Source organism: Chiroxiphia lanceolata, chromosome 7 (genome assembly GCF_009829145.1).
Source record: "Chiroxiphia lanceolata isolate bChiLan1 chromosome 7, bChiLan1.pri, whole genome shotgun sequence".
NCBI classification, from domain to species: domain Eukaryota; kingdom Metazoa; phylum Chordata; class Aves; order Passeriformes; family Pipridae; genus Chiroxiphia; species Chiroxiphia lanceolata.
In genome coordinates, this window is record NC_045643.1 from 37,615,998 (window position 1) to 37,635,145 (window position 19,148).

Below are 19,148 nucleotides of genomic sequence, written 5' to 3' on the forward strand. Positions count from 1 at the left end.
AACACATAATAATATAACAATAATAATATAATAATAATAATATAATAAATAATAATATAACAAAGCAGACCCGAGGCCCCATCAAACCCGAGTCCAACGCCGCGTCCTGTCCCATCAAACCCAAATCCGGCACCGCGTCCCGTTGGACACCAGGGTTCACACTTGGCAGGTGGACCTTAAATGCCTTTTTCTTAGCTGGGTGAGCCCTCCCTGACTCGGTGTGTGCCCGTTTCTCCCCGGCTCCGCAGGGAATGGCGATGCTGTGCGAGACCATCGAGGAGTGCTGGGATCACGACGCCGAGGCGCGGCTCTCCGCCGGCTGCGTGGAGGAGAGGATCATCCAGATGCAAAAACTGACTAACATTATAACCACAGAGGACATCGTGACTGTGGTCACAATGGTGACGAACGTGGACTTTCCTCCCAAAGAATCCAGTCTATGATAGTTGCACTGGTCATGGAAGTGACCGCGGGACTCTTCGGCGGAGCTGCTCCAGCGCACGGGCTGCCGGCGTCGCTGCCGTGCCGGCGGGAAGAGCGGATGGTAAGTCTCTCTGGAACATCACCAAGAGGTGTTTCTCCTTTGTTTGCCCCTTCCTCCTCCCCGGCGTGGATCCATGAGACTTCCTGCATTCCCTGCTCACACCTGAAGGACGTGACCGGACCCCTCACGTGCCGACGAGGGACTTTACATGAAGAATATGGATGGACCTGTCGGGGCTTAACGAGCGTTTTAAACACTGACACCCGATTTCTTAATCCCTGGCAGAAGAGACTAATTCCTTAAACGAACTGCTGTTATTTTTTTTAAAATCAAGGAAAAAGAAAAACGAAAACAAAAAACCATTTCATTTCAGATTAAAAAAAAAAAAAAACAAAAAAAATAAAAAAAAAAAAAAACAGAACGACAGAAGAAGAAAAACAAACCGACAAAAAAAGGGTAACTTTTGTTTTTATTGCATTCGTCGTCGTTTCTATCAAAATGACTCGTTGTGACGCGACTACGACACAGCTTGTGAATGTTCCGTGTGCTGCTGTTCCGTGTACAGAAACGAGAGGAATCAATGGGATAGAGCAAAGAGGCTTCCAAGTATTACTTAACCTCCCTCAAAACCAGGTATACCTCAGTTCCACCTCCTAAATTATCGTCGACAACACTAATTGGGATAATGAACCGCTCCGTGTTTTGTAAATGATGTTATTCCCGATCCCTGTGTTATTTAAGAAGGGGAAGGTGCCCCCAGGAATGGCCATTCCCAGAGCCGTGTTTTTTAGCCTTTTCTTGTACTCGCTTGTTGTGTATAAAAAAAAAAAAAAAAAAAGTGCTGTTTATTGAGAGAAAATTTTCCTTCCTCTTTTAGTTGAAAGCTTTTCCCTTTGTTTCCCAGAGTATCTCATCCATTTATTTAACTGATACTATTTAGGTTTGCTGTGTCTGAGGAATATTTGAAAACTTAAGCATGACTTTTTTTTTTTTTAATTTTCTGTGAGCTGTGACACTGGAAAGCTCTGAATTCTTGTTCTTTTTTTTTTTTTTTAAAAAAAAAAAGTCTTTTTTTTCCTATTTATGTTCGTGCCGAGGTCGCCGCGTGTTCCCTGTCCCAGCAAACAGTGGGGGCTGTGTCCCTGTTCCAGGATCACCTCAGGAAGCTCAGTTCCCCCCCCCCAGTTCCTCACTCTCTGCTTGGAATATTTGCAATTCCCTCCACTCAAAGCTTGTGCCATCCCACAGGAGTGCAGCTCACGCTCCCTGTGATCCACAGGTTTATCCTGGAGTCACACAAAGAGCTCTGGCTCCAGCTTCCAGATGCGAAATTTCAGGGATAATTAGTTGTGCTCACGATATGCAACGACCATTCCGAGGTAACAAATATCCACAGCACAGACTCGCCAAAAATGAGGAAAAACGTGGAAGTGGCTTTCCCAGCTCCAACGCCGGAGTTCAGGATGTCACACCTTGCGTGGGAATTAGGGTGACTGGGAGCTGGGTGCCGCAGTGCTGCTCCCAGTGCTGGCTCACCGCGTTTGTTGGATCCTTTACCCAAAATTCCAGGTACAATAAATGTTGGGATTGGAGCGCAGAGCCGGCCGCGGCCCCCGGTGTGCTGAGTGTGTGTCCGTGTTCTCCCTGTCTGTCCAGTCCGTGTCTTTGGAAAACAGCTTTAACAGTGCAGCTGGGAGCCCACGGAAGGGTGGCTGGAGCGTGGATCTGTGCAGCCCTGAGAGGGGACTTCAGCCCTGGGAACAGCGGGATGTGATGGATACAGGGAGGGAGGGAAGGGCTGATGTTCCACCCGGGGCTGTGTCGCTGTTGGTCACGTCTGTGCCTGAGGGACCTGCTCCAAGGGGACTTCGGGAAGGGGGAGAATTCCACTTTGTGACATTTGTGACACTTCCCTTTTTAATCCAGTTTTAATTTAACTTCCCACACACACGGGACAGGAACGGAGTTCTGAACAAATCCCAACCCACGTGTACTCCCTGAGACCTCTGGGCTCCCAAGGAGCAAAACTGGAGCAAACGGAGTTTAATTCTGTGCTCTCTGAGATCTGATGCAAACCCTGACCACGTGTAAAATGTCCATCATTTGTGTTTCCCTCAAACTCGGGTTCTCACAGCACTTGTACCTCTGCCTTCTCACTCTGCCTTTGGCTATCCCAGCTCAGTTCTTGTCCTGCTCCCATTTCCTGGGATTTAACAGCGTGATGTAGCATCCCTGAGAACAGGCTGCTCCTCGGAAATGCTTTTTAACTGGTCAAACTGGTCTCCCCTGGGCTGTCCTGGTCCAGCTGCTCTCACAGGGGTTTGGACATGAATTCTGCTTTCGCTTCTGGAGCAGTGACTGAGTTGAGCTGCCAGGGCAGGATCCAGGGAGCCTGGTGCTAGGGAATACTGTGGCATTGTCCCTGCCTGTCCCCTGGCTCCAAGCCCAGGGATGGCCCTGGAGTGGTCCCTGAGCCCCAGGTGTTGTTTCCGTGTGAGAGGCTGACAAGTTCCTGTCCCCGTCCTGCAGGACTCCACTCACGCTCCCCCTCAGCCCAGGCCCACGGGGGGTGTTCAACCAGCGCTGGCATTCCTGGGCCATTCCCAAACCCCACCAGAAACATGGAAACACCCAAGGCAGGCGGGTGCAGTGCTCCAAGGCCAGCTCTGGGTGTGACAAACCGTGTCCTGCTCACCTCAGCACTGATCACCACCGGTAGGGCCCCCCCTCTGCTCCTCCTCCGGCTTTTTGAACCTCTTGTAAGACATTGGTGGTACAAAACACAGGAAGCTGCAATACACATCCATGGGCAACAGGACTCCAGTAGCATCCTTGATGGAACATCTGTTACCTCAGATACTCAACCAGCAGGAACTGCTTTTGTTCTCCCTCCTCCTTTCATTTTGTTTCAGTCCATCTCCTCTCCGTTCCCCCTCGAGTTTGGGGAGCGATTTCTTTACCTTTCCTCTCTGTATTTGTCAGTGTTTTTGGGCACAGGTTGTTGTACTACTGTCAAAAGGTACTTGCTGGGTTTCTGCAAGTGCTAAAAAAAACCAACCAACCCCCCTCCCCAACCCTCAATAAAGTGATTGTTAAATATTGTACAAATACAAATGTATACTCTGCCCTGTTCCCCCAACGGGAAAATAAAAAATGTGACTACTCTGACTTGCAAATGCCTCCTTTTAAACTGGTTTTCAGCAGGTGGGGCTGTTCTTGAGCCAAAATGGGAGTTTTGGGGCAAAAAAAAAAGAGAAGGGGAAGGTGTTACAGGTCAAATGTAGAGAGAAGCAAAGGGAGAATCTGCCTCAACTCCAGCACTTCTGAGGGAAAACTCACCTCTTCTGGTGTCAGCACACTCCAGCATTCCCTATATTTTATCCCTTGGTTTTTATCCCTGTTTGCAGTGCACTGAGGAGGGTGAGACACTGTTCCCAGGGCAGTGCCAGGAGAAGCCATGTGTTGGGAATTCCACACACTGCCACTGATATTCCCACTGCTGCAGCCCGAGGTCAGGGCTTGGCTGCCTCTTCCTTCTCCAGGGATGGGCAAAGCAACCACTTCCCCGAGAGCTGCCTGTCCCCCAGCTCCCCAGGAAGCAGTGGATAAACCCCTCCCATTTTACAAGGCCAGCTGGAATTCCATGAGCTCCACTCAAACAGGGAGATTGGGGTTGGCTGAATCCACACTTTCCTTCCTGGAGAAGAGCTGCTGCAGGAAAATCTCATATAAAGTGTGCAGCAGTGGCATCACTTAACAGGACCTGGATCATGAAGATCTTCTCGGTCCCTTCCAGCCCTAACCATCCCAGGATTCTTTCCCTGCTCTGCCCCTCGGGATGTGCAGGTGTGCAGACAGGACCTCTGTGAAGCAAAGAGGAAAATCAAACCCCCTTTGACTGCAAAAAGGGCTCCTCACCCCAGAGCTGACAGCAGAGTCCAGGGCAGCGCTCCTAGCTGGCTCCATTGGCATTCCCAGACCGTCCTCGTGCCGGGATACACCGGTCACATCACACTTCAGGTGGAAACGGCAGAAGGTGGCACAAACCACCAGTTGCAGCTGAAGCTTGTTGGGATTAAGAGGTTTAATTAGGTAAATTTTGCTGTGATTACAGATTTAATTGAGTAAATTTTCCAGGTCAAGTGAGATTTGAGGAGGAGGAGTACGGGTGGGCTGGTGTGGCTGTGCTGCAGGACGGCCAGGGCCACACCGGAACGGGGAGGGCAGCGTGTCCTGAGCCAGGATCCAGAGGGAGGAACTCCAAGGAGTTGGATTTCTCCAAGTGGAGACTGTGTGCAATGAGGAGAAGTTGGCACCGAGCTGAGCTAAAGCACCTGAGCCTTGGAGTCAGTCACAGTTCTGGCCGCTGGGAGACAACATCTCCTTCAAATCCATCCCAGATGGATCAGCACAGGAGGCTTCTTCCAAGGATTCATTAATCCAAACACGCTCCTGTGGGTAACGTTCCTGGCACTGGCACTTCCCTGCTGGAGCTGTGCTGTGCCAGGAGCTCAGAGCCAGCTGAGGGAGGAGGCTGCCCACTGCTTCACGTCCGTGGGGCAGTTGGGATACACCTGCAGGGCATCCATGATCTGGGTGTTGTCCAGCAGCAGCCTCATCAGGAGATATTCCCGCTGCGCTCGCGCCGACGGCCTTTCCAGGGGCTTCACCAACTCCAGCTGCAGCAAGTGCTCAAAGGCCTGAAATACAGAGGAGGGGAAGGTGAAGTCATTCCTGCCAGGAGCCAGACATTCCCAAACCCCCTGCCGGGAGCAGGGCGTCCTCCCAGCCCCAAAACACCCCAATTCCCTTCCGGGGTTGCATCTGACCCCTCGGATCTGTGCTCTAGAAAATAAAACCACTTTCTAAATTTCTAAATGCTTTACAATTAAAAAAAAAAAAAAAAAAATATCATTTCAGGCTCACCTTCATGACAACTGGCTTTTCGAAGTTGTACATGGAATGTGCTTTCCTCTGGATGAACTTCTGGAATTCTGCGTCAGTAACAGATTTGAAAGGAAGGATTAGTGAGGGGACAGGGTGTGATTTGGTGTCTGTGAAGCTCAGGATTCCTCTCACCATTGTAAACCATCTGGAAGTTAAAGGGTTCTCCATCATACACATCATTCAGGTGTTTCATGGCTATGATGAGGCAGATTTCCAGCACGGACAAACCTGCAGGGAAAGACGAGAGCCCTCAGGATTCCCCTTAAGCACATCAGAAGCACAGGCAGTTCACTCACTGTATCTGTTCCTCTGGTCTTTTTATGCTCCAGGCCTCACCCATTTGTGTTATTTACCTTCATTATGTAAAAAAAAAAAAAATCCAGAATTGGAGAGAACATTTGTTTTCCATGTGTCTGAAGCAAGAATGTTAAGAAATGGGTTGCTTCCACGAAAAAGCAAGAAAATTAAGTATATAATTTGGCAGTTCTATCCCTAGAGGTATGAGCTCAGGTTATCCCTGTCTCTGGCATCAGGGGGATTTCAGGGAGGGACCTGACACTTCCCTGTCTCCTGAGGGGCGTTTTTTGGGAAGAGGCTGAGCTTTACCATGCACGATGTTGGCCTTGGAGTCGGTGCTGTGCTGCCTGCTGGCCTCCTGCAGGTCTGCAGCCGTGAGCAGGGGGTGGTGCACGGTCACTGCACCGACAGCCAGCATCTGCAAACAAGCAGGACACGCTGCTCATCCCATTCCCGAGGAACAGACAGTTCCTGCCCGGAGGCGGGACGCACAGCAACGCGTTTGTCCCACCGTCACCTCCTAGAAACATTAAGGAATAGAATTCCCACGTACTGAAAACCTCACCAGTAGCTGGAGTTACGACCCCCCCCCTTTGCCAGGAAGGTTTTCCAAGCTTAAAACTTCAAAGCCTCCCCCCACTGGAGGAGATAAACCCCGAGGAACCTGTTTGGATCCATTCCCATGGATCAGCACTTCAGCAACTGCTGCGAGAAGGACTGACAACTGCTTGACACCTGCTTTTGTACACAGGGACACCTCCCACTAGCCCAGGTTGCTCCAACCTGGCCTTGGACACTTCCAGGGATCCAGGGGCAGCCACAGCTTCTCTGGGCAACCTGGGCCAGGGCCTCCCCACCCTCAATTTCTTCCCCAAATCCCATCTCAAACCACTCTCTTTCAGTTTAAAGCCATTCCCTGTGTCCTGTCCCTCCATCCCTTGTCCCCAGTCCCTCTCCAGCTCTCCTGGAGCCCCTTTAGGCACTGGAAGGGGCTCTCAGCTCTCCCCAGAGCCTTCTCTTCTCCAGAGTTTGTCCAGGAACTCCTCATTCATCCCTGCTCCTATCTGTATTCTGTGCTTTTATTGGAAAACCCCTTTCCAAAGGGAAAGTTCAGACCATGCTGCAGAAAACAATTGGGAAGTTGACTCTCAGCCTCCACTCGGGCCACAGGGACAGACTGGGGTGCCCCTGGACTAGAAACAATCTGGAATTGTGGTGATGGGGGAAGTTCCCTGCCAGCATTCCCTCCTACTTACTGAACATGGAAGTCTTCCCAGGGCCATTTTTCCCACACACAGTGAGGAGCCTTTCCTTCTCTCCCCCCTGAGATAACTGGGAACATTCCAAACTACCAATAAAACTTCTGGAAGCTTCCTCAGGCCTTTGATGTTGGATAACATTTGGGAGATCAGAGTTAACTTCCAGCTCAGCATTTCTATGGATTAGTTGCCTCCAGCACCTCAAGATTTGGGATTAATATCCCATTTTTTGGACTTGTGTCACAGTAGTAGATGAATCAGGGATTGCAGGTGGGCTCCCTGGATTGCTCCATACAGGAAACCAGCTCTGGGGAAACAATGTGGTGCCTCCTCATACAGTTCATGAAGGGATTTTATCTGATCCTGGAAGTGATAAAAGGAAGAAAAAGCATTTCCTCCATGTGAAGAACATAGGAAGAAAAAGAAGGTTTAGTGTAGGAACAGATTTAGTGAAAGAGGAGGAATATTTGGGTGCCAACAGTTGACTTAATGGCAGAAAAAGCAGGTTTCCACATGAGCAGCTTTTAGGATTCACCAGAAACCAAAAGGAGTATCAGAAAGGAAAAAACAGTTTGAAAGTATTTCACCTACGTTTTTGCTTTATAAATGGAAAGCCTTGGAAAGAGTCAAACACCCAAAGGCCTGAACTAAACAGGACACCCTTACAAGGCACCTGGAACACAGAAGCTGGAATTACCCACGTCCACTGACACAGAATGGACTGATGAAGCTGCAAGAAACCAAAACCCTGCTGGGAAAACCACCAGAGGTGTTTATTGATTGTTGTAAATAAAGAAGGTGGGTTTTTATATATAAATAAATATATATCTCTCCAAACACATACCAAGAGGAAATAGAGCGAGCGCAGGTCCTTGGTGTGGTGGAAAAGGTTCTGCAGCACGTCCTGCACAATTTTATCCTCTGAGAGATGCTAGAAAATAAAGTGATATTTAAATCATCTCAATTTTAGACTCACCTGGAAAAATAAGAGTTAACTGATTTTTTGAAAGAGCTCAGCTTATGGGTGACAGTACAATTCTTCAGCTTTCTGTGACCATTTTACCTCCAAACTTCAGTAAGCAATGATTCTCTGTCATAATTTAATTTATTCCATAAACTCGAACAGTGAAAGGAAATACCAATCTTAGGTAAAAGCTTTACACTTATAAACTGGTCCTACTGTAGAATTTTTACTGGAGCCAGGTCCAAAAAGCTTTAAGTACCTGAATATTGTCATTCCATTTCTGTGCAAAAGGCTCGTCAGGAAATTCAGCAGGAAGGGAAAGCTGCTCCTTAAATATCTTAATGTACTGTTTAAAATCAAAGGAATTCATCAAATATATCTGTCTGTGAGAGAACCTTGATTTTACTCTCTTCTCCAGGAGCTCCAGGATATCCTTGTTTTAAACAGAAAGGAAAAACAGTAATTAAAAAAGGATATTAATTCAGTGCATTCTTTGCTACAGTACAGACAAAATACCCGAGTAAAAGGTGCTGAAAAAGAAAAAAAAAAAGAATTATTAAATTCTCAGGTTTCAGATGTTCCAACAAGAGCTTTGCTGACTGTTTGAATTGATGTGCCTGGCAATGCCTGACAGCCCTTTCCCCAGCCCACGTGATGCCCCACATCACACAGGATCAGCAGTTGCTAGGAAACCCTGCAACGTTGCTCCAGAGATTATGGAAATGTCTCAGCTCCTTTAAGCCTGGAATCAAGACATTTCATCCCAAACTCCAGGCAAAAGTTGTCTGTGTGCTCACACCACAGGCCTGTTGTCAGACTGAGAGAATACAGCTTAAAAAAAAAAAAAACAAAACCAACAAAAAACCACTTAAGAGCAAAAAAAAAAAAAAGCCCCTCAGAAACATCACCGTGACCGTGGGGCAGCTCTGAAGAATTCCTTAATTACACTCCAAAAGTATCACCTAAACCCCAGATTCAGCACTGATGAAATATCCTAATTATTTTTCTCCCTCACCAGCAACCCAGTTCATGCAGAAAACAGTTTAATCTTCGTGAAGTTTCCACAGTGCTGCAAATTGATTAGATACTTAATCACATAATGCAAATATCACAGGAAATTTAACGTGGATCCTGAACCCATTTTGAACGTGCCAATGTTTCAGGAAAAGTGCCCTATTGAAGTGCTCAAATCATTGGCCTGAGGACAAGGAATCTTTTCTAAGCACTGTAAGGCTTAAAAAGGGCAAGAACAAGTCTGTTCTTGCTGACCAAGAAGCTGAAATGCCCAGGAGCTCCTCCAAAGAGTAAAATATAATATAATATAAAACAGTGTAATAGGAGACAAGTCTCCTTAGAAATGGAAACCTGCTCCTCTTGCAGTAAAACTGAAGGCTCTGCAGGTTTGGTTTTGTTTTTTTTTTGGTCATTTGATGTTTGCTCTCAGCACAAATTATTATTATCATCATATCCTTCCCAATTCCAAAGTGAGAAAATGAGAAAAGTCTTAATTTAGAAAAGTCACTTAGGGAATAAAATACCAGCGTTCCAGGAGAGGAGAAAACATTCCAGGTAAGGCAGAAGGCACTTTACAAAGGAAGGAGGAGGTGCAGTTTCTTACCTGCCTGCAGGTGAGCCCAATGATGGTCACTGGAGTCTGTGCTGACTGGGAGATGTCAAAGAGGTTGTAGAGCAGGGTCTGGTTCTTGTGATGGACAAACAGGTCGAACTCATCCAGGACAAAAAGCACTGGGCAGCTGCTGGTTCGGTCTCCTGCAGAGCAGCTGGAAAGTCAGCAGGTAACTCCACCACCAGACCTCCCCCTCTACAGCTTTCACTAATCACAGCTTGAATAATTGACATATTTCCATCTTTAACTCTTAACTAAGCCCTCCTTTCACGGGGCAGAAAGAAGAACACACCGAAGAACTGGGAGGGTTTTGACTTTGTTGTGCCCAGCAGCGTTTCTGGCCACAGGGGAGGACACAACAACTCCCAGCAAAGGTTTATTTTTCTTTACCTTTCCTCAAAGCCTCCAGGAGGAACGCAAGGTTTTCAGCAAAACTGCCCTGCACGGGGAAGAAAAAGAGATTTTTTGATGGGATTCTCTGAATTGTTTAACTACAATTAGTTCAAGACAGGGACTGAAGGCCATCCCCTTCCAAAACCTTCTGTCACTTCAGGTTGTATAATCAAAACCCCTTCAGAGCAAGAAAAATAAGGGTTAATTCCACATCCAGCCACCTTTTTTTTTTCAGCCTGAAATCCCCAAAGTGCCTCAGACAGGCAAAAATTAGTGATCAGAAGGATGTCTGCAACAGGCTAAATTTACAAGTAGCTTCATCTTCCCTTCAATAGCTGTTGCATCCTCATTTTCCAGCCACACACGTGGAAAAAGTGGCACCTATTGTGTTCCACTGAGAGTGAGCAGGAGGCAGGTTTTGGTTTAATTTGCAGCTTCATTAAAGAGATGAAAGGACAAAACAACAAATAACTGTGACCATCCTGCTCCAGTTACACACAAATTTACACACACACACTGCATTTCTCACCTCACACACCAGTTGTGAGATGGGAAATAACTATAACCCAACACCACAAGCCCTGTCAAGGGTGGCAGAGAAGCCAATTTACTCCCTGAATGCGAGTTCCAGAAGAAAAGAGAATGTTTCTGTGGAGAGAAGGAGGTTCCTGCAAGTCCAGAACATTCCCTGAGTAACGGGCAGCAAGCTCTGATCAGTGTGGCCCCAGTTATTTCACACTCAAATAAATGAGATTTCATCTTCATGACTGAATTCAGCACCTATGTAAATGAGTTTATCTTTGGGAGAAGGGCAATAGAAGCAAATATTTTAATGGAATTTTAATTCCATGCAAAACGAGAGCTCGAGGAAGCCTGGGCAGATTTCCCTATGAAATAGGAAAGGTTGCATATATATTTATGCACTGAAAATACCAATGCACCTAAAGAACCTGCTTTTTTGGTTGGTTAACTTGCTAACTCTTGAAATGTTAAAAGCAATGCTTACAAAATACCCCACCCCTCTGAACAAAGTCTCTTTGGAGTGCTGCAGTTTGGCCCATTTAGGGGCTTGCTGAGAGAGACTGTCCTTTCTTCCTCCTCCTCCAAGGAACAAGCATTCCATAAAGCCAGTTTCCCAGGCAAGGGTTTTTGGAGGGAATTGAGTGAAGATACTCACAAAGACTTTATCCCCAACCACGTTTTCCAGCTGCAGCTGCCTGGTGATCTCCTTCAGGGCCACTTTATCACTGGTCTGCAGGAGCCCTGAAATAAAGTGATGTTGGTGAAGAACTGGCAGTTCTCCTTCACTCCCACTAGAAACTCACCCAGAAGCTTCTCTCTCCCTCTTTTTCCAGCCTTCCAAAGCTTTGCCTTTTTTCAAAAAAAATCGGGCTAGACAGGAATTTTCCATATCTAACAAGTTACTTAATTTGGTCACTCAAAGCACAAAAGTTGTCTCTGAACAGAGGAACACAGAGAGAGGCATTTTGGAGCTCACAGACAAACCTGCCACACCAAATTGCTGCAACCAAACTGTATAAATATTGAGGATATACAGGATTAGAACTGGATAATAACATAACATTGGATCCATGCTGAGTTACTTGCCATTCAGGTGAACTTCCAAGAGGTTCCCTCTGACTTGTTTCATTTCCCTGAGGTGTTTTAAGACGTGATTTAATAACTGGGAAGAAAAAAAAATACAGAAGTTTATTATGAGAAGATTAATTGCCACTGGTTTATTAATTCCTTCCCCACCACCACTCCATGGTATTTTGGGGGTTATCCTTCCTCTGGAGCATCTTGGGTAACAGGAAAAGGTGACAACACTGGTTTGGAAATGCAAAACAAGTGGCCAACAGAGTGACAGGGTGACTGGTGTCAGCCTGGATATGTTTAACATCTATTAACTTATTTCTATTCAACTTCTTTAAAAGCCTGAAGGCCACTTAGGAAGACTTCCAGTGGAATTTTTCTAATTGTTCCATCTTGAATACCTCCTGCACTAACAGCCAATCTATTTAGCACATTATATATTGATGCAAACATAAAAGACTTGAGTGATAATATTGAAGGATAAAACACTTCAGTTCCATGTCAATCTCTTCACATCCTTCAAATAAAAGGGAGTTCCTTTAAAATACAAACCTACAAGTTACAAACCACAACCACCAACATGAAACCTCCTGGCAACTGAGGTAACAACATTCCTTGACAGGAATGTCAATCCATTTTAAACAGGATTGAGACACCTGATCATTTTTTATAGAGACTTTTACAGCTTTTGGATGCCTCTTCAGTCATTTTTACAGAAAGAGCAGGTTAATTACAGAGTGATCAAAAGGTGGTTTTAATTGCAAAGACAACTGTAAGGAGCCCATTTCTCCACACTGTTGCTCCACAGAATTAGCTCTGGAGAAGTCCTGGAACGTTTTGAATTTATATGTGAACCATTCCTTTAAAAAGAAGCAGAGATGAAAATGCAGCTCCAAAAGCTCCCAGGAGTTCAGTGGGGTCGTGCAGGTCGTGCTTAATTGGATTTGCTTAATTTGATGAACTTGTCATGGGTGTTCCTACCGTGCTCTTCCCTGATCCTCTGGGCCCCACGATGAGGGCAGAATTACTCTCTCCATGCAAGGTGGTTCTTTTCAGCAGCTCCAGCAAATGCCTGTGATGGAAACAGCAAGAGGCTGAAAACCTCAGAGCAGAAAAACATTCACTGAAACTCAGGAAAACTCAGAGAATAAGAGAAAACCTGCTACATTTTCAGCTTCCTCTCAGGCCATGCAAAATGTACTGCAATAAAGCACAGAGGGCAAATGACAGCCAAGAGCCCTGATCCATCTTGGGAGAGGAAAAGCAGGAGCTGGGAAGGATATAAACATAAATAAACACCTGCATGCAGGTAACACTACACTTTTTAATCAGTGTTAACTTTCTCTCTTGTAAAAGAAACCAGTGCTCACATCAGGTGACTCCACTTGCACAAAGTTACTCTTGGGAAAAAACTGATGGTTTAAAACAAGCTCTTTAGATACACAGTTGCTATTTTTCAGACTTTGACCCCCATCTGGGAGATGTTTGGGATTGGGACAGTGTTACTGTCACAGTAAGTCACTTCTTCCTAACTCTGACCTCCACATCTGGGTGAGGTTTGTTTTAAATATGGGGTTCTACTTCAAAACCCACAGAGTTTAAATTTAAATTCTATAATCCATCCAAAGTTTAAATTTAGTTTCTACACAGCTTACCAACAAACAGGAGGAAATGTGAAGTGAAAATAAAGATTCACAGCAAGAGAATTTAACTTTTTGCTTGGCCAGGCCAGTAAACAAAGCCTCAGAACGTGCGCTAAAAGTATCTTTCAGGCTCAAAAAAAAAAGGAAAAAAATAAAGTTGTTCCAGGAATTACAGGTGTGAAACAAGGACAAGAAATCCAAAACTCAGAGCCTGACAAAACCAGCAAGGAGCAGTTGTACAAAACCTCTTAAAATCTGAGGCAAAGAATTTTTAGAAGCCCTGTGCTGCAGGTCATTTAAGCCAGTAGAATTCTGAAAAACAGATGCAGCAGAAGATTCTGACTTCACCTGGTTTTTTTTTTCTGCTGTAGCTCAATCAGAAATGACTCAGTGTTTGAGGCTGCTGACTCACCTGTACTGGAATTCAATCCCAAACAGTTTTCCAGTAGCACTGGGGCGGTGACAGAACCTTTCACGTAGAATCTTTTGCACCTACAAAGATAAGAATTTATCTGCTTTTACCCAGGAAGAATTTTTGGTGCTTCAAACACCACAATGTTCCAATAGTGTAAATACAGCAACAGAATAACTGTGAAATGTGCACGTTTGTGGTGTTACAAATATTCTGTAACATGTAAATATTTGCTGACAGGGGGGTCTTGAAAGTAAAAATAAAGTTGCAGTGGGTAGAATACTGGATAAATATTATATAAAAGAGAAAACTCAGGCAAAATGTATCAGGGTGTCACCAGAATTACATCAGCTCATTTGTTAGTTACAATTGTATCTTCAATTCCCAAAGAGCACCACAGCAGATTTCACCCTGCCGCTTCATTAGCAGCAATCCCAATTTTTAAGAATTTAAAGGACTCTACTACTTACTTAAGCAACCCAAAAATACCTCTGTACTCCACCCTTTTACAACATTTGGTGTCCAATCCAAGTGCTCAGTGCCAATGAATTTCAGACCAAATTGCAGACTGTTAGTGAGGTGATGTTCCTCTAAAATGGGAGGGACCCACACTGGAGCAGCCTGATTTTTTTAGTTACTTTTTTTTTTGTCCTACTGAAGTCTCACTGATTTAATTTCCAGATCTGTTGTGTTTAAATCAATAATCTGAACAGCATTGCCCCTTCATAAGTGAAAAGGCTCTTCTGCTATAAATAGATTTTACAGGTAAATGAAGGGAGGAGATGGAAATGTAACAAATCACTGAGCCAGAGGTAATTCCCTACAAGATGCAGCACAGGTTTAAGCAGCCACTTTCAGAAAACAGAAGAATAAAAGGTTAAACAAACAAACTGAAAACTCATTTGGCAGCTGCTAAAAAAAGTCACCTGGGTTCTGATTTGCCCTACAAACTAGAAAATAAAGAACCTAATTAGATAAAAATAGATTTACGGAAATCTGTTGCCACAAACAGCTGCAAAAGCACAAGGGCATCCCTTAGCTTTTTTTATTAAGGATCCAAGAAGCAGATTATTACTGTAACACTTGAAGCAAACAATCAGGTGAGAAGCTGAAAGAAATACAAAACCCATTTACAGCCCCAGAAATTACATCCTGTACCTGTACAAGTCTTTTTAACTGGTCCAGTAAAAAAAAAAAAATACAGAATTATGTGGTGGCAGAGGATGGAAAATTCCCTAACTCAGAACCAAAGTCACAAATAAAGCTGTTCCTGACCTGTGAAATGCACTCAGCACTTGCTCCACAGGTGTCCTTCAGCTTACGTTTGCTCATTGCAGATTTCATCTTGAAAGAAGGCAGAAAACATAAAGATTACACTAAATATTACTCGCCAAATAACCCTAACCAGAAACTGTACTTAGATGTTGGCTGTTTTCAAGGACTTAGAACTGTAAAGAACATCTTTTCTTAAATAACAATGCAGTTTGCCTTGCTAGACCCAAAACACTGAAAGCATTTTGAATTCGTTTGTGCTCAATTTTAATTTATTTTAATTAGTGTTTAGGATGCTTTGGATAACAGTAACCACAGCATCTCTCTGGATAAGCTGGCTCTGGAGGGGGCTTGGAGGGCTCCTGAGGGGACTGGGGGGCTCTGAATGACCCCAGAGGGGCATTTAGGGAGATCCTGAAGGGATCAGGAGGCCTTGGAGGGGTCAGGAGTGGATTGGGAAGTTTGGAGTGGGCTCTGAGGGGGATTTGGGAGGGGACACTGAGGGAATTAGGGGTGCCAGGGAATGCTCTCAGGGGGATTTTGGGGGCACAGAGGGTGCTATGAAGGGGATCTGGGGGGCCCTCAGGGGATTATGGAGGGGGCTGAGGGGAATGGGGGTCTTGAGTGGGACCTGAGGCTGGTGTCTGACCAGAGAGGGGAGAGACTGGGAGGGCTCTGAGGGGCTCCATTGGACTGGGGGGGTCCTGAGGGGTCTGGGGGGCCATGGGAGTGCTGTGAGAGTGGGGGAGGCTCTGAATGGGGGGTTCTTGGAGAGTTTGTGAGGACCCTGAGAGGGCTCATGAAGGGTCTGGGGGGGCCACGAAGGGCTGGGAGGGGGGTGCAGCTCTAAAGGAGGGGATTTTGGGGGGCTGGGAGGGTCTGTGAGGACCCTGATGAGGGAATGTGGGGGCCCTAAGGGGCTTGGAGGTCCATGAAGAGCTGTGGGGGCCTGGGGAGTGGGAGAGGCTCTGAGAGGAGGATTTGAGGGCAGGGAGACTGAGAGAGTCCGTGAGGACCCTGAGAGGACCCGTTATGGAATGGGGGTCCCTAAAGGGCTTGCAGGGATCCATGGGGGGCTTGGGTGGGGTAAGGAGCTCTGACGGGGGGATTTTGGAGGGCCAGGAGGGTCTGTGAGGACCCTGATGAGGGGCTGGGGGGGGGGGCAGAGGGGGAGGTTCTGAGAGGGGGGGATTTTAGGGGGCTGGGAGGGTCTGTGAGGACTATGAGGGAACGGGAGGGTGTTCCCTGAGGGGCTCGGGGGTTCCCCGAGAGGTTCGGGAGGGTGGTCCTGGGGGTGCTGCCCGCCTTACCTGTCCCGGCCTCACCATTCCCCCCTTTTCCCCTCGCGGCGTTTTCCCGCCTCTCCTCCCTCCCCTGAGGGCAGGAACCACCGCACACCCTCCCCTCAGCCCCCGCCTCGCCCCCCACACCCCAGCGACCCCCGGACACCCGAACCCCCCTCAGCACCCGAGCCCCCCCTCCCGCCAGCCCTTGGGCCCCCAAAACCTTTAGAGCTCCCTTCCCTCAGAGCCGGCGCCCTCAGCGCTGCCGGAGCCCGCGGGGATGGAGCGGGGGGCGGACGATGGGCGGGGGGGCGCATCCCCGGCTCCCCGGCATTCCCGCCCGGGTTGAAGGGGGGCTGTGCTCACCTACCCTGTGCTCATCTGCACACCCTTCCCCGATCCTCCCCGCCGTCCCCTCACGCCGCTTTCCCGCCTCTCCTCCCTCCCTCCCTCCCCTGAGGGCGGTTCCCTCTCGCGCTCCCATCGCCCCGCGCGCGCCGCCCCCTCACGTCACCCCCCTCCCTCCCTCCGTCCCCGCTCTCTCGTCACTTCCTCCCCCGTCCATTCCCCCCCCACCACTCCCCCCAAATCCTTTTTCCCTCCCTCCCCCCTCCATCATCCACTTCCTTCCTCCCTGTCCCGGATCCGATTCCGGGAGCGGCGCGCGCGGCGCTGTGGGAAGTTTCTCCCCCCCCCCCCCGCTTCCACCACCACCCCCCGTTCTCTCCCCCCCCCCCTCCCTCCCATTCCCTCCCCGCGGCCTCCCGAGCTCCCCCGGGGCGCATGCGCGGTGGCGGCCGCCGCTGCTGCCTGCCCTCCTCTTCCTCCTCCTTCTGCTCCTTCTCCTCCTCCTCCTCCTCCTCCTTCCCGACAGCGGCGGCGGCGATGAGGAGGAGCGCGGGGGGGGGCGGCGGCGGGACGGCCGGTGGTTCGCGCCGCTGAAGAAGGGACACGCACACACACGCACACACACACAGACACGCACACACACACACACGCACACACACACACGCACACACACGAAGAAGCAGCGCCGCGCCGAGGCGGGGGCGGGGGGCCCCGAGTCGCGGCCCCCCCCCCCGCGGCCCCGCCGGGGAGTTTCTTCCACATCCCTCCCCCCCCCCCCCGCTCCTCACACACACACACACACACACACACACGCACACGCACACGCACACACACACACACACGAACGCACCGAGACACCCCCCCCACCCCCGTCCCTCGGGGGCGGCCCCGCGGAGCGCCGCTCCCTCCTCCTCCTCCCCCTTTATTACCCTTTGTGTGCGTCTCCGCCTTCCTCCCCGCGCCCGGGGGGCCCTGAGGTGAGTGCGGGGGGAGCGGCGGCGCGGGGGGGGGCGTTTGTTTACCCGCTGCTCACCCCCCTGGTTCCCCGCTGTTTGCCCCCGGGGGGGGCCCGGCCTGTCACCCTCGGCCCCTTCTCGGCGCCCCCCGGCCCAGCTTTGTTGTCGGGGGATGCTCCGGGGATGCCCCTCTGGGTGCGGGAGGGGAGGAGAGGGAGGGAGGGGGGGCGGCGGTGGCAAAGTTCGGGGCGGTGCTGAGTGTCCCCAAAGTGGTGTTTTCCCGGGATAACACCGAGCCCCCCCCTGGGCTGCCCCCCCTTTCTCCCCCCCCGTCCCCCTCCCCCCCCGGGCCTCAGGCCGTTGTTTGACTTATTGTTTGAGTTATTAAGGTACAAAGACCACTTGTACAAAGACCCTCTCCCGCAGCTGAACTTCCAGGGATAGGCAGCCCAGGGGCTGGGCTCGGTGTTTGCGGGGTCGGGGGGTGGTTGGTGGCAGCCCCTGGTTTGTCTCCGGTGCCCGGCTATATTTGGGCAATGATTTGTTCAAATATATATGTCGGGATCTTGTTTTTCCGTGGCTTTTCTGGCTGGGAAGGCCAAATGTCTCCATCAGGTACCACTGGCGGTCTGACCTGACCATGTTTTCTGCTGGTTGCGTGTCAAAATGTCTGAAATAGGTTAAAAATGCGGTGGGTTTAAATGTCAAACTCGGTCCTGGGCTCGAGGAAATGTTGGGAGAGGCCTTTGCAAGGATCCAGGAGTAAGAGTTGGGACATTAAGGCCGAGTTGGAATCGGAGTCCTCTCCACAAGTAGGATGTTTATATTAAAATTGCTGTTGTCTGCTTATTCCTGGGGCTTAATTACGTCCTCTGTAATTTCAGAAAGGCGGTTTGAGTGCTTTGGTTTGTTTTTGGTCAATTAAGTGCTGGATGCTGGGCCATGGAGTAGGCCATGGGTGTGTATTCCAGAGGGGCATCCCGGTTCCGTGGTGGTCAGCGGGGAGTGTGTGTCATCCCTGGAGGATGCCCACAAGAAAGAGCTCTCCTGACGTGCTGTTGTGTCTCCCATTTCTAATTTGTACGTCCCTGCCTTGTGTGGAGCAGCAGTTTTGTGATCAGGCTGGGGAGAGTTTGCGAAATCCTTGATTTGGCAGGGTGGGAAGGACTGGGAGGCAAACAAGAGTTGGGTTGATATTTGACGATGCTGTGGTGGAGAACTGAAGGCAGCAGCCAGGGCTGTAGTTCTTTCTAATAGTTTGCCATGAGTTTTCTTTCTGCTCGTGCTAATTTTGGGTTTAAACGTGAAAAGAACATCAATAATGGTCGTTAAACTCTACAGAGCCGTGTGTAAAACCCTATCATTGGAACGTGAGACTCCCTTTTTCAGTTTGCTACGGGCAGGACTTGGGCAGCAAAAGCCTGTCCAAGAGTGAAGGATGTAATTTCCTTTTTTATTTCATGACAGTGCTGCTTTTCTCCACCTGAGATCCCATTGATCTCCTTTCATCTGCCCATGGAAACCTGGAGCGGCTCCGGGATTACGCTCCCCGTGAATGGGGGGCTGCAGCTCTGCCCCCAACTTCATTGGCCTCCAGTGATGAGATCCCTTTAATTCTTACAGGGATTTAACAACCTCTCTGTGTTTCAGAGTCTCAAATAGGTATG

General features: G+C 48.6%; 3 protein-coding genes across 8 annotated transcripts in view; 2 read left to right on the plus strand and 1 right to left on the minus strand.

The window, feature by feature from the left end:
- ACVR2A (activin A receptor type 2A) overlaps nt 1–3,660 on the plus strand; it is a 50,422-nt gene extending 46,762 nt beyond the window's left edge. For both annotated transcript variants that reach the window (XM_032693050.1, XM_032693051.1), the window contains one exon: nt 249–3,660. In XM_032693050.1, the coding sequence (XP_032548941.1) occupies nt 249–443 (195 nt within the window). In that variant the 3' untranslated portion in view covers nt 444–3,660. The remainder of the gene's footprint in view (nt 1–248) is intronic.
- Nucleotides 1,546–17,490, minus strand: ORC4 (origin recognition complex subunit 4). 4 transcript variants are annotated; one of them, XM_032693063.1, is made up of 14 exons: nt 17,455–17,490; nt 14,898–14,966; nt 13,623–13,702; nt 12,549–12,639; nt 11,580–11,655; nt 11,149–11,234; nt 9,969–10,017; nt 9,570–9,721; nt 8,211–8,384; nt 7,832–7,918; nt 6,038–6,146; nt 5,564–5,659; nt 5,411–5,478; nt 1,546–5,184 (listed from the first exon to the last, which is right to left on the minus strand). In XM_032693063.1, exons 2-14 carry the CDS (start codon nt 14,964–14,966, stop codon nt 4,996–4,998), a joined length of 1,326 nt encoding a protein of 441 aa, XP_032548954.1. In that variant the 5' UTR covers nt 17,455–17,490; the 3' UTR covers nt 1,546–4,995. The 4 variants fall into 4 exon arrangements, with proteins under 4 accessions (XP_032548954.1, XP_032548950.1, XP_032548951.1 ...); XM_032693059.1 differs by lacking the exon at nt 17,455–17,490 and adding an exon at nt 16,548–16,701; XM_032693060.1 differs by lacking the exon at nt 17,455–17,490 and adding an exon at nt 16,548–16,678 and having other exon boundaries at nt 8,211–8,297.
- The window catches only part of MBD5 (methyl-CpG binding domain protein 5), a 110,227-nt gene continuing 108,437 nt past the window's right edge, over nt 17,359–19,148 (plus strand). For both annotated transcript variants that reach the window (XM_032693047.1, XM_032693046.1), the window contains exon 1: nt 17,359–17,502. The gene's annotated coding sequence lies outside the window, so the exon portion shown is untranslated. The remainder of the gene's footprint in view (nt 17,503–19,148) is intronic.

Coding starts and splice junctions, on each gene's coding strand:
- ORC4 (XM_032693059.1), bottom strand. CDS start 16,661: ATGGGAGCGCGAGAGGGAACCGCCCTCAGGGGAGGGAGGGAGGGAGGA. Junction 13,703..14,897: donor GTGCTGAGTGCATTTCACAG/GTCAGGAACAGC, acceptor TTATCTTTGTAG/GTGCAAAAGATTCTACGTGA. Junction 7,919..8,210: donor AATGGAATGACAATATTCAG/GTACTTAAAGCT, acceptor TTTATTTTCTAG/CATCTCTCAGAGGATAAAAT.